At 44.7% G+C, this 10,857-nt stretch overlaps 1 protein-coding gene across 1 annotated transcript; it reads right to left on the bottom strand.

Annotated features, from left to right (window-relative positions):
• Positions 1–229: 229 nt before the first annotated feature.
• SLC30A1 (solute carrier family 30 member 1) lies at positions 230–10,199 on the bottom strand. The gene is made up of 2 exons (XM_053938434.1): positions 9,448–10,199; positions 230–6,074 (listed from the first exon to the last, which is right to left on the bottom strand). Exons 1-2 carry the CDS (start codon positions 10,079–10,081, stop codon positions 5,164–5,166), a joined length of 1,545 nt encoding a protein of 514 aa, XP_053794409.1. The 5' UTR covers positions 10,082–10,199; the 3' UTR covers positions 230–5,163.
• Positions 10,200–10,857: the final 658 nt, after the last annotated feature.

The following is a 10,857-nucleotide window of genomic DNA, read 5'->3' as shown; positions in this document are numbered from 1 at the left end:
GGCCAGGACTTTAAAACCCATTTACTAACCTCCACCTCCTTTATTTGTGCTATTTTCATCTCTTTTTTTGATGTTCTGGGAGATAGTGCATGTGTATTTCTACTAGTTAAGATTCCTTCCTGGGAGCTGATCTGAGAAAGAAATCCCAACTAAATGTATTTGATAGTCAAGAGCTGCATTTATTTTCTCAGCACTTTAATACTTAAAAAAAAAAAAAAAAGAAAGAAAATAAAAAGAACATTATTCTTTATTTTAAAAGAAGGCAAAAAGAAGTATCATCAATGAACAAGCTGTGGCAATTATATTTTAACATTGTTCAGAAACAGGATCCAGGACATGAAAAAAAAAAAAAGAAGCCAAATTAATCCCATGTGCTTTTTGGAGACATACAGATGAAAGATATTTTTCAGCTTTGTGGTTTTGCTTTTCAAATAGTTAGACAACACAGTGAGTGCAAAAAATATAAATGTGTGCCTGCTAAAACATGGTGCTGTACCTCACAGGCAGCTAACCACACAAAGCAAAGGTCACAAGGAATAATCAGACCTTCTGTTATCAGTAAAGCTACGTTTGATTTGGAAAATTGTCAACTCTGGCTTTAGCTCAGGCAAATGGAGCATCCACCTCTTTCTGCCTAGCAGAGAAAGGAAAAGCCAAAGATACTGTGGACCTGAACCACTCAGCATACCTAAAAAGGGTGTAACTGATGCTTTGCTATGGAGCTAAAATAGTCAGAGCATATTTATATGCTTTTAAATATAGTTAGCAGTATTTCCCATTCCCTCCACGTGGAACTTGGAACATCTAGTTACAAAATTCACCCCCTCCATCACTCCTGGTCTCTCCATAGTTGAAGAGATTAGAAAGTGCAGTCAAAGCAGGGGGCAGGGGAAGGAGAATGGCAAGAATCTTTATCCCTCCTCCCCAAAGTCCACCAGGCAGTGTTTAATAAATTCAGATGGCCTGATTTCAGAAACTAACGTCAGTTTAGCTAAACTTGCTAAGAAGTCTTAGGACACTCAGTGGGCTTTTCCCCCTTTCTTTTTAGAGAATGGGGAAAAGGAATAAATTCTGGAATTATACAAAAATGACAGTATTTCTACAGCAAATGTAGAAATACCATAGCAATCCTGATTTTAATACATTGATAAAATCTAGGTACTTTTTTCTTCAAAAGCCAAGCTACACTGGCAGAAGCTTTGGACTCACTCCCACAAGTAATTCCTGGTGTGCAAGTAAGTACTTGTCAGCCTGATGAAACTATTTAAGAATACAGAAGTTTTCAGGACTGAGCCCTTGCCATGACTTTTGGGGAGTCACAAGCTGGGGCTGGTTCTTTTACATAACTCTGTGTATGTCCATAGCGCACACTGCAATGTGGCAACTACAGATATTACCAAAGCCCACACTGGGTGTTGAAAACAAATGAGCTACAATTGTTAGGGGTTCCACAGAAACAATTTACTCTGCTAAAAAGAAAGACTGATGGTACTGTGGCTAGCCCACTGAGTGTCTGAATTAGTTCTGCACCTCACCTTAGGTGCAGATATAATCTAGGAAGTGATTCTAAAATAGCATGTTCTTGGATGAGACATGCAGTAAATATTTCATCCAGTGATGTTTGTACATCTCTGACACATTTAATCAGAAGCCTAAATAATCTAGACACTGAAATACAGACTTATTTTTCCTTAAAATAAGTGTTCCATAATTGTTTTTATTTTAAAAATTCAGGAATGTGATACACAATACAATTAGCTCCCCACCACTGTAGTGTTCACTTACATGAAATTCACTAGTTGCATGCTTTGTGGACAAAAAAAATAAAGAGAGACTGTGCAGTGCTTTTGAACGCTCTCAGTATTCTTAAACTGTGATCTTCAGAACAAATCAAGTCTGTCTAATCCCAGACAGATCAAGTTAAAAAAAAAAATCGAGCTGTTTCACAAGCTAGTGGGCTATGGTCAGGTCTCCAACAGCCAGAACGGAGAAATTGTGTTCTGCTGCTGCACAGCCACCACGTTGACCTCACTCTATGCTTTCAGGGAGTTTACCATCAAGGGCTAAGGAGACTAAAGGGCCCTGGTAACACCAGCTGCTGCTGCATGTGCAACAGGGCACATGACAGAGAGGCCACGCAACTCCCCCTCCTGTCCCCATCATCATCACCATCATCACTGTCACCTCTCCATCCTGTCCTGATACTTAAAATAACGAGGGGGAGAGCTTTTTGTCTTTTTAATTAGCCATTGCCTGCAATGGACACAGAAATAGAAAAATATGACTTCTGGCACAAAAAAAAAAAAAAAAAGATATTAAATAGTTAAAAATGGAATTAGTGACTACAACTCCCTCTATTCAGATGCATTTACTGAGACTATTAACCAATGATGGTAACTGTTATGAGTTACCAGTTGCCCTCTTTTTATAAGAGCAACAGGAAAGAAGTCAATCTGACTTCTGAGTGCTACCATATTTAGATTTCGTGGTATTTTTTAAAATAAACTAAAGAACAGTAGTTCTATGGTACGTTAGTGATAAATGGCAGAATCTCAACAATTCATACTAACGATTGAGACAAATTTTAAACTAGTGATGAAAATAATTAGTGAAAGTTTACCATAGAAAGCAAGGATACACATTTAAAAAAAATAGTACTTTGTTAATTTCAAAATTTACTTGGTTAATACTCTGTAGTATAGTAGCAGTGGTAGCATACTCAGCAAATGTAGTCTCATACAAGATCTCATTTAACAGTCAACTCTAGATCATATACAGGTAACAGAAGAAAGAGTTAAGATACTTCAGAAAAAACAAAAACATATATAAATACTATATTAACACATTTAAGTTAGTTTATGAGACTATACAACAAGAATAAACACAGAAAAAGGGGAGCAATGCTGGTGGCTGCAAAGCACCAACATCCCAAGCCACCACAAAGCTGAGCCCACCCATCCACAGCCCGCAGCTTCCTGTGGATGCATCTGAGCAGCCAAGAGGCAAAACCCCCGGGCAGTACTGTGCTGCAACCCAGCAATGCAGCCTGTGATGGGGCTCCCTGGAAGCAGAGCCAACACCTCCAGCTTTCCCGTGCTTTGGCACACAGCGCTTGGCCAGAGCGTGGTGTTCTCGAGACAGGGGCTGGTCTTGTCTCCGCAGACTGCACAGGTAATGCACAACACTGGTAATCCACCCATGGATAATCAAGAGTTGACTGCAATGCTCTGCTGAGAGCTTGGGTAAGACCACTGACATGACTTGGGCCAATCCAGGTCTGATGAGCAGCAGGACTATTTTTTGTACTATTTAGGAGCAATTATGATGCAAGACACAAATTAGAAATGCAAACTAGGGAGGTGTTCTGTATCTGGAGGCAAAGCTACATTCCCTTCACTAACAAAACATTCTTTTTAAAAAAATCTATATTTAAATACTGTTAAAAACCTGAAAACCACAGCACTGAAGAATTTTGTAAGGCCAAACTATCCTCAGTTCCCTCCGGTTGTGCCTAGGTATTGCAATACATTTGAAGAAGTAGTAAATGCCAGGTAATCTAGTATCTTATCCTCTTTCCAGTGCCTTCCAGAAACAGAACTCAGAGCTCTTCACACAATAGTTAAGCCTCACAACACCCCTGTGAGGTAGGTATTATCCCCATTTGAAGACAGGGAAACTGAGGCAAAGTGTTTATCTTGTCCAGAGTCACAGAGCAAAGAATGGAAGATCTGAGTTGTTTTCCAGTTTTGCACACAGGAGCAATCCATTAATCAGAAGACATTAGTTCCCATACATAACATCAGAGTGGAACAACAGGGCCAGGGTTTTAGTTTAGATTTCTTGTATGTTTTATCTTTCAGCTCTCATCTCTGCCAAATTCACAGAGTCCACTGAGCAGTTTCTCCTTTCCTAAGGTGTAATTTGGCAGCACACTGTAACAGCTTCTTTAGAGACAGTTGTCAATTTACTGAGTCAAGATTTTAAACTATAGATTCAGATACTGAGTAAGTGAAATTATGTGATACATAAACATCTCTAAGTGTGAAATACAGTGATCCCTGCACCACTTCCTCAAAAGTCAGTGGAGGGCTCCCGAGGACATGGTGGGGGACCAGGACTGAAGTCACTGCAAGTGTTTACAGACACACTCAGCTAGAAGCAGAATGCACCGTTATTTTTGGGGAGCTTGAAAGCAGGAGTTATACTGTCAGTGCTTGGCAGACCTTTCCCACCAGAGCACTTATTGATAAAACTAATTATTTTATCTTAGTAAACTCAGCATCAGCTAAGTATTTATTCATAGCACTGTTGAGTCAAGGCTTCTTTAAACCTCAACGACTTTCATGAGCAGACACAACTTGGAATTAAGGGAAAACAGCAGAAAAATCCATAAAACGTAGAAGTCTGTGTAACTTTATCGACCAGTCTCACGTCTTGATCACAGAACAGTATACAGTAGCTTGAACTGCCATTCTGACAGAAAAAAACCCTTTCACATCTGTTGTTTTCAATTACCTCGCTACCTTACCAGAAGAAGAGGGGACAATTTCTGACAATCACATTATGTTGTCTTTAAAATATGCTGTGCAATAAATTCACTAGAAAAGCCTTCGCAATTTTTATTATTATTACATAGCTTTAAGAAAAATATGTGAAACTGCAAAGTGGTTTCCAGTTTTTAGTAGTTATATCTTTTAAAATGTTCTATGAACTTTGGTTTTCTTAGGGCTTCTAAATAAACAATATATTAAGTTATCTACAAATCAAATATTAAAGGAAAAAGTAGGTCCAAGAAATCTGTAACACAAATTGAGCTCCTACATGCTTGTCCCTCAAATACCTTTTCACTGGAAAAAAAGTATCTTAATTTGAAGCACAGCAAAAAATGTCTCTGCTGAAATGTTGAAACTGGGTTTCTGAAGTGTTACAGCATGGATGCACTTTCTGTCTGCCTCAGTCAAACAAAGTCGACACAAACACATTGTATCATGACAGTGACATTATATTCTTTAAAACAAGCATTCTATATTTAGCAATATGACAAGAACAAGGACTTCAGCAATTACACTATTTGGCAAAATTGCATCTCAAACGTCTGTCTCTTCCTCTTGCAACACAGCTGTTGACAAAGTCTCCACAACTCAGGTAGCACCCTTCAGGGAGTTACAAAGATGACTCAAACTGCTCGTTTTGATCGGTGTTCGCCTCCAGCTTCACTGAAGGGATGCTCTCCGACTTAGTCCTCCTCGTTTTCGGAAATTCAATGACAACTTCTGAACAAGAAATACTAAGTGATGAGGATTTTTCTGTCTTCTTTGCAGTACTATCTTCTCCTGCTCCGCAACACTGCTTCAAAGCACACTGAGTCCTGCAAGGCAACTCGCATTTCCCTCTCCCTGACTCGGAGCCAACGCTGGCAAACTCAGGTTGAATGGTAGTTGCATGAATCCCTTCGTCGTGAAAGATCTCTTTGATGCGCTTGGCCACCATCATGTACGTGGAAGGGTCAGGACACTTGATGTGAGCAGTGCCAATGATCCTACTGCCTGCTAGCTGCCAAATGTGTAATTCATGGATTGCTTCCACTCCTTCCAGGGTACGTAACTTTGAGTTCAAAGAATGGACATCTATTTGTTTGGGAACAGTCTGTAGAAGGATGAGGGCTGACTCCCTAAGTAACGGGTAAGTTGTGTAAAGGAGTATACAGACCATAATCAAACAGAGGACAGGATCTAAATATAGCAACCAGCAAGGACCAGCCATCGTAATGCTCTCTTGCTCTGACCTGATAGCTCTGCCAAGTGCTTGGGATAAAGTAGCATTTTCCATGCAATGATTATTGACACATGGATTAAAGCAAGGCCCATCTTCAGGGCATGGATTCCACAAGCCATAAAAGAGCAAGGCATTCACTACCACAATTACTGAACCTAAGGCATCTCCAAAAACATGCAGAAAAACTCCACGCATGTTAAGTTGTGCACTAGAGTCTTCTTCAACTTCCTCTTCATCCAGAGGATAATGGCCAGCATTCCCATTCACTTGTACATCACTCATGTCATCTTTCATATCACCTGACAAAAAAACAATAAAACAATTAGGCATGAGCTATAATACAACATGGTACTGTAATTCCTTATAAAATCATATCCAACAGTAAGCATAGCACACTGAGTATGAAACTGAAAAGCAACTCAACCCACACACTTAGCAACACCTTCTCTGGCTGAGGAAAATTCAGTTTTCCCAATAAGTGATCTAAATACGGTGGAAGGCAACTGTTTCTACATGGAGATTTAAGAGTGGCAAAGAATGAAGATGACCACATTTTAATTACTCTACTGAAAAACTACTTTCACCTTTTTCAGCTGCATAACCATTTGCCTATTCACTGCTTGTTTCCTAAACAACATGCAGAGCTACAGAGGATATGTAAAAAAGCTGGTTTAAGTGGCTTAGTTAGGTACATTTGTTCCGTCTTTTGAAACACCGATAGACTGATCACATTGCTAAAATCCATCTTTAACCATAGGACTGCATTGCTATTTCATATTAAAATTTGAAGCTAGAAGCTCAAAAGCTGTATGATACAGCTGTGTAGTAGCTTCTTTTCAGGTTTACCAATGCCTTTTCAAGAGGCTTCTGAATTCAAGGAAAAGGAAGTTCTTCTGAGATGGTGCATGGAGTTAGCAGGACCATGAGATACAAATCAGCTGAAATTTTACGTCTAAAATGCAGAATTTACCAGCAGAATTGACTACAGAGCAGTGTAAGTTATCACTGAAACTCTGAGGATATGAACTACTGTTATTTATATTTCAGAATAAATAAATACATAGTAAAATTATATTTTTATGCAAGTAACATATAGCTGTTGAGTGACATACAGCTTCTGATGTCCAAAGTCATTTGTCATGGACTGTAAATAACATTTTCGTGCTCTCCTTTGTCACAACTGTCTGCAATACTTACCACTCCAACACAGTTAACCAGCTACATGGGTATACACACATCATTACAAAGAAAAATCCTTTCTGAACAAAAATAATCTTCCAATGTTCAAATTGAAGGGAAGTGTACATGATTAACCTCCTGCTTTTCTTCAAAAGTTTTTTTTTTTGGCTACTTCCAGTGGTAAAGAAAAGCAACAGGCACTGGCCCCTGGCCTGACAAACTGAAACAAGGAGCTCTTACTGCTTCTGAGGTTATTGAGTTCAGAGCTTTGTAAACATTAACACGTTAATAAACGTGCAGCTTCTGCTGTTCTGCCCTCGTGGCTGCGATTCTGCAACTGTAGAGTGCGCACAAGTGCTCTCCTCTCTGAAGAGGGAGTGGGCTCCTACCAAGGCTGAGTTCCAAGCCCCAGCTCGTTACTTCATCCAGTACGCTTCTGCCCTGAAGCTCCAGCTACATTTTCCACACTACCTCTAGGAGTTATGGAACATGGGAACTGTAACTTTCCAGAGAAGTAAATGCATTAGAGGGAAATATCTCGGGTTACAGAGTTCAGACCTCAAGGTCTACAATGAGAGCAAGGAAAGAGGAACGCTCTACTTTGTACCAAGTACTTGGAATAATGGAGATCTGAAAAGTCAGTACAGCTGTCTATACAAGAGGGCAACAGGAAACATAGTTCCAGAAAGCTCTTGAAAATTGTTTTAATGGCAAATGGTTAAAACATGTCCATTTGAAATATGGTCATTGAAATGCCTGTGCAGGACTAGCCCCTAAGGCTATGCCTACTTTTCACTTCCACCTCAGGAAATCAGGACTACCCCACTCTGTGACTTCCAGAGAAGGCACAGGACCACCTTTGTCATTATCTCTACGTCTTACATCTTCTCCCGAGCCTCCAAACACCTTTACCTGCAACTTTTCCATAGGCAAACTATGAGTAGCTCCATCCATTACATAATCATGACAGGGCAATGAAGGAAATACAAACTTATTTCAAAGTTTCACTGTGACCAAAATTATGTCCTATTACCACCTAAACACCCACAACAAATTATTTGTTATTGCCAGAAGCACATCCATGAGACATTCCAGACAAGTCAGCTCACAACAATATGCATTCTAATCCATGCTATAACCTTTTTCTCTAACTAGTCCAAAACTTGGCTAAAAGCACAACTTTTCACCTTTTCAACTTTTCATTAAAGAATAATTCCCAAGCTAAGATACGTATGAGACTAAGGGTTAAGGGAATTTTACGTTGTTTGAACCTAATTATTAGGATACATTTGCTGGAACTAAACCAACATTAAGAGCTTATTACATGGTCAAGAAGATGGTGTAGTGTATTCAGAGGAACTTTCCTATCCTCTTGAAAAACCTGTCTATCCAAAGCCAACGTGGAGTTGGAGAAACAGAAACTAAGTTTCTCAAATGTGTATTGGAACCTCTGATCACAGAAAACTTGTTCCTGTAGCAAAGTTCACTCTGATCAATTAAAGCTCCCTTTAAGCTAAAACAATCGTCTGCTGATGTCACCCTGAAGCTGAAGGAGAGAAATTGGTTCCAAAGCCTGAAGTCCATTCCTTCTGGTGACAAGGATGCCCTAGGAATAGAGAAATGGCAATCACACGCACCTTTCACTCCGCTATCACGCAATACTTGGCTTCAACCAAGCAGCTTCAAAATCAACTATCCAGGCTTCTGGATCCACTAAAAAATAACCCAAGAAATTCCTACCCATGAGACAGTTTAATCACAACTGGGAAGGGAAGATTTTAAACGTATGCCTGTGTGCAGGTCAGTGGGAAGGCACATGCTTTAGAAAGCTAAACAAAAATTATTCCCAAGACACCACACATGTGCCCTGACACCAGCATGCTCCACATTCCGGCTTGCACAGTTTTGACTGGCAATTTCCAAGACTTCTTCCTATTAATACCGATACTATGAAGAAACACAATGTTATTGCAGTGGAATACACTTCGATATGTTTGGTTTAGATGGAGAGTAGCTTCCCAGGTAACTGATAACTGACCCAATGGAGCAATCCAGCTGCCGGGACCAAGGCACTGAACCGCGCTCCATTTGATTCACAGCCAGTTCGGATGGCATTAGGAGAGCGTCTTGTGACAGTTCGTGTCGCCAGGCAAGAAACGCTTACGTGCCTTCCCTTGCAGAACCAAATTTTTTCCCCAGGGCAAACTGCTTTATCCTAAGACTCTTTTACACTGTGACCTGTCTCCAAGACAAACATGCAGCTTAGGGCATCCGAAGGAAAGGCGTGAGGAAGAGGTGCGACAGCCATGTGCCACAAGAACTGCTAAGAAAGTTTCTCGCCTCTTTTCCAGGAGTGCGGACAGATGGTCCTCACAGAGTCCTGACAGAGCCCGCACCAGGTGGGACCAGGACGGCCGCGGCCCTACCCGGGAAAGGACCCCTCCCGCTTTTCTACGCGTGGATGGGGCAGCGGCGCTTCCCCGCGGGGCTTACCCAGCTTCTCCTGGCTGACTCCGTTGGAGCTGCTGCAGTTCTCCACCAAGGTGCTGGTCTCGTCGCGGTGCAGCGCAGCCTCCCCGTCCCCGGGCGGCTGCTCGGGCTTGGGGCCGCCGCGGGGGTGCTGCTGCCGGCCGCCGTGCGAGTGCCCGTGGCCGTGGGCGTGCCCGTGGCCCCCGACGCCGTGGTGGTTGAAGAGGCAGAGCCCCAGCAGGTTGATGATGAGCCCCGCCACCCCCACGGCGATGACCACCAGCGGCTGCTGGATCTCGTGGGGCTCCGTGAAGCGCTCGATGGCCTCCAGCAGGATGGTGAAGCAGAGGGCGGTGAGGAACACGGCGTTGACGAGGGCGCCCATCACCTCGGCCCGCACCCACCCGAACGTGTTCTTCTTGGTGGCGCGGGTGCGCTGGGCGAAGCGCACGGCCACCAGCGCCACGACCAAGGCCATCACGTCGGAGAGCATGTGGAAGGAGTCGGAGAGCATGGCCAGCGACGACGTGACGCGGCTCACCGCCACCTCCACCACGAAGAACAGGAAGGTGAGCGCCAGCATGCACAGCAGCCGCGCCCGCCGGTTCTGCCAGCACCGCGGCCCGCCCGGACCGTGCGCCGCCATCCCCCCGCACATCGTGGCTGCCCCGGCGGGGGCGCGAGGAGCGCGGCGGGCGGTCGGAGCCCCGAGCGCTCGGGCGGCCGCTCCGCTCCGCTCCCCCCGCGCCGCCGCCGCCGCCGCTCCCTCCGCAGGCGCCGGGCGAGCAAACTTTGCACCCGAGCCCCCTCACTCTTTTCACACGGAACCCGAGCGCCGCCTCGGACACGCCCCCGCCCGCGCCCCATTGGCCGGCGCGCCCCGCCCGCCCGGCCGTGCCCTCCCGCCCCCGCGCCCGGCCCCGCTCGCCATTGGCCCGCGCGCCCTCGCGACAGCGGGGCCCCGCCCCCGCCCGGTAACGCCCAGCGAGCCGCGGCCTCCCCGTTCCGCCCGCCCGCGCCTGAAACGGGGGAGTGGGCGGGGCCACGCGTGACGCGCCGGGGAACGAGGGATCCCCATTGGCTCACGCCGCCGGCTTTCCCCTCCCGCCCCGCCCCCGCAAGCCCCGCCCGCGGCGAGCGGGACTCGTGCAAAAGGTGCGCTTCACACGGCCCCGGCCCGGCGCGCGCCCGGGGGCGGGGCTCCCCCTGCGGGCCGCGGGGGCGGGGCCTGGCGTGAGGGGCGCTGTGACGTCACGCGTCCTGAGCGGGGATTTCGGGTGGGATTTGCGGTTCTTCGGTGACTTTTTGCGGGGGCGGGCGTCTCTGTTTGATTCTTTTCCTGTTTCTGCCACTGAGGGCACGAAGATAAGTGCGGACGCGATCACTAATAACTGGTGGGCGGCTAAAAAAATTGGAAGAGAAGAAGAAAAGTTT

Source organism: Vidua chalybeata, chromosome 3, assembly GCF_026979565.1.
Source record: "Vidua chalybeata isolate OUT-0048 chromosome 3, bVidCha1 merged haplotype, whole genome shotgun sequence".
NCBI classification, from domain to species: domain Eukaryota; kingdom Metazoa; phylum Chordata; class Aves; order Passeriformes; family Viduidae; genus Vidua; species Vidua chalybeata.
The sequence above is the reverse complement of the archived record's forward strand: the minus strand, read 5'-3'. Positions and strand labels throughout refer to the sequence as shown.

Excerpts from the sequence above, each read along its gene's own strand:
- SLC30A1 (XM_053938434.1), bottom strand. The coding sequence starts at position 10,081 with ATGTGCGGGGGGATGGCGGCGCACGGTCCGGGCGGGCCGCGGTGCTGG. Across the intron at positions 6,075-9,447 it reads AGTCAGCCAGGAGAAGCTGG|GTGATATGAAAGATGACATG; the intron begins GTAAGCCCCGCG and ends TTTTTTTGTCAG.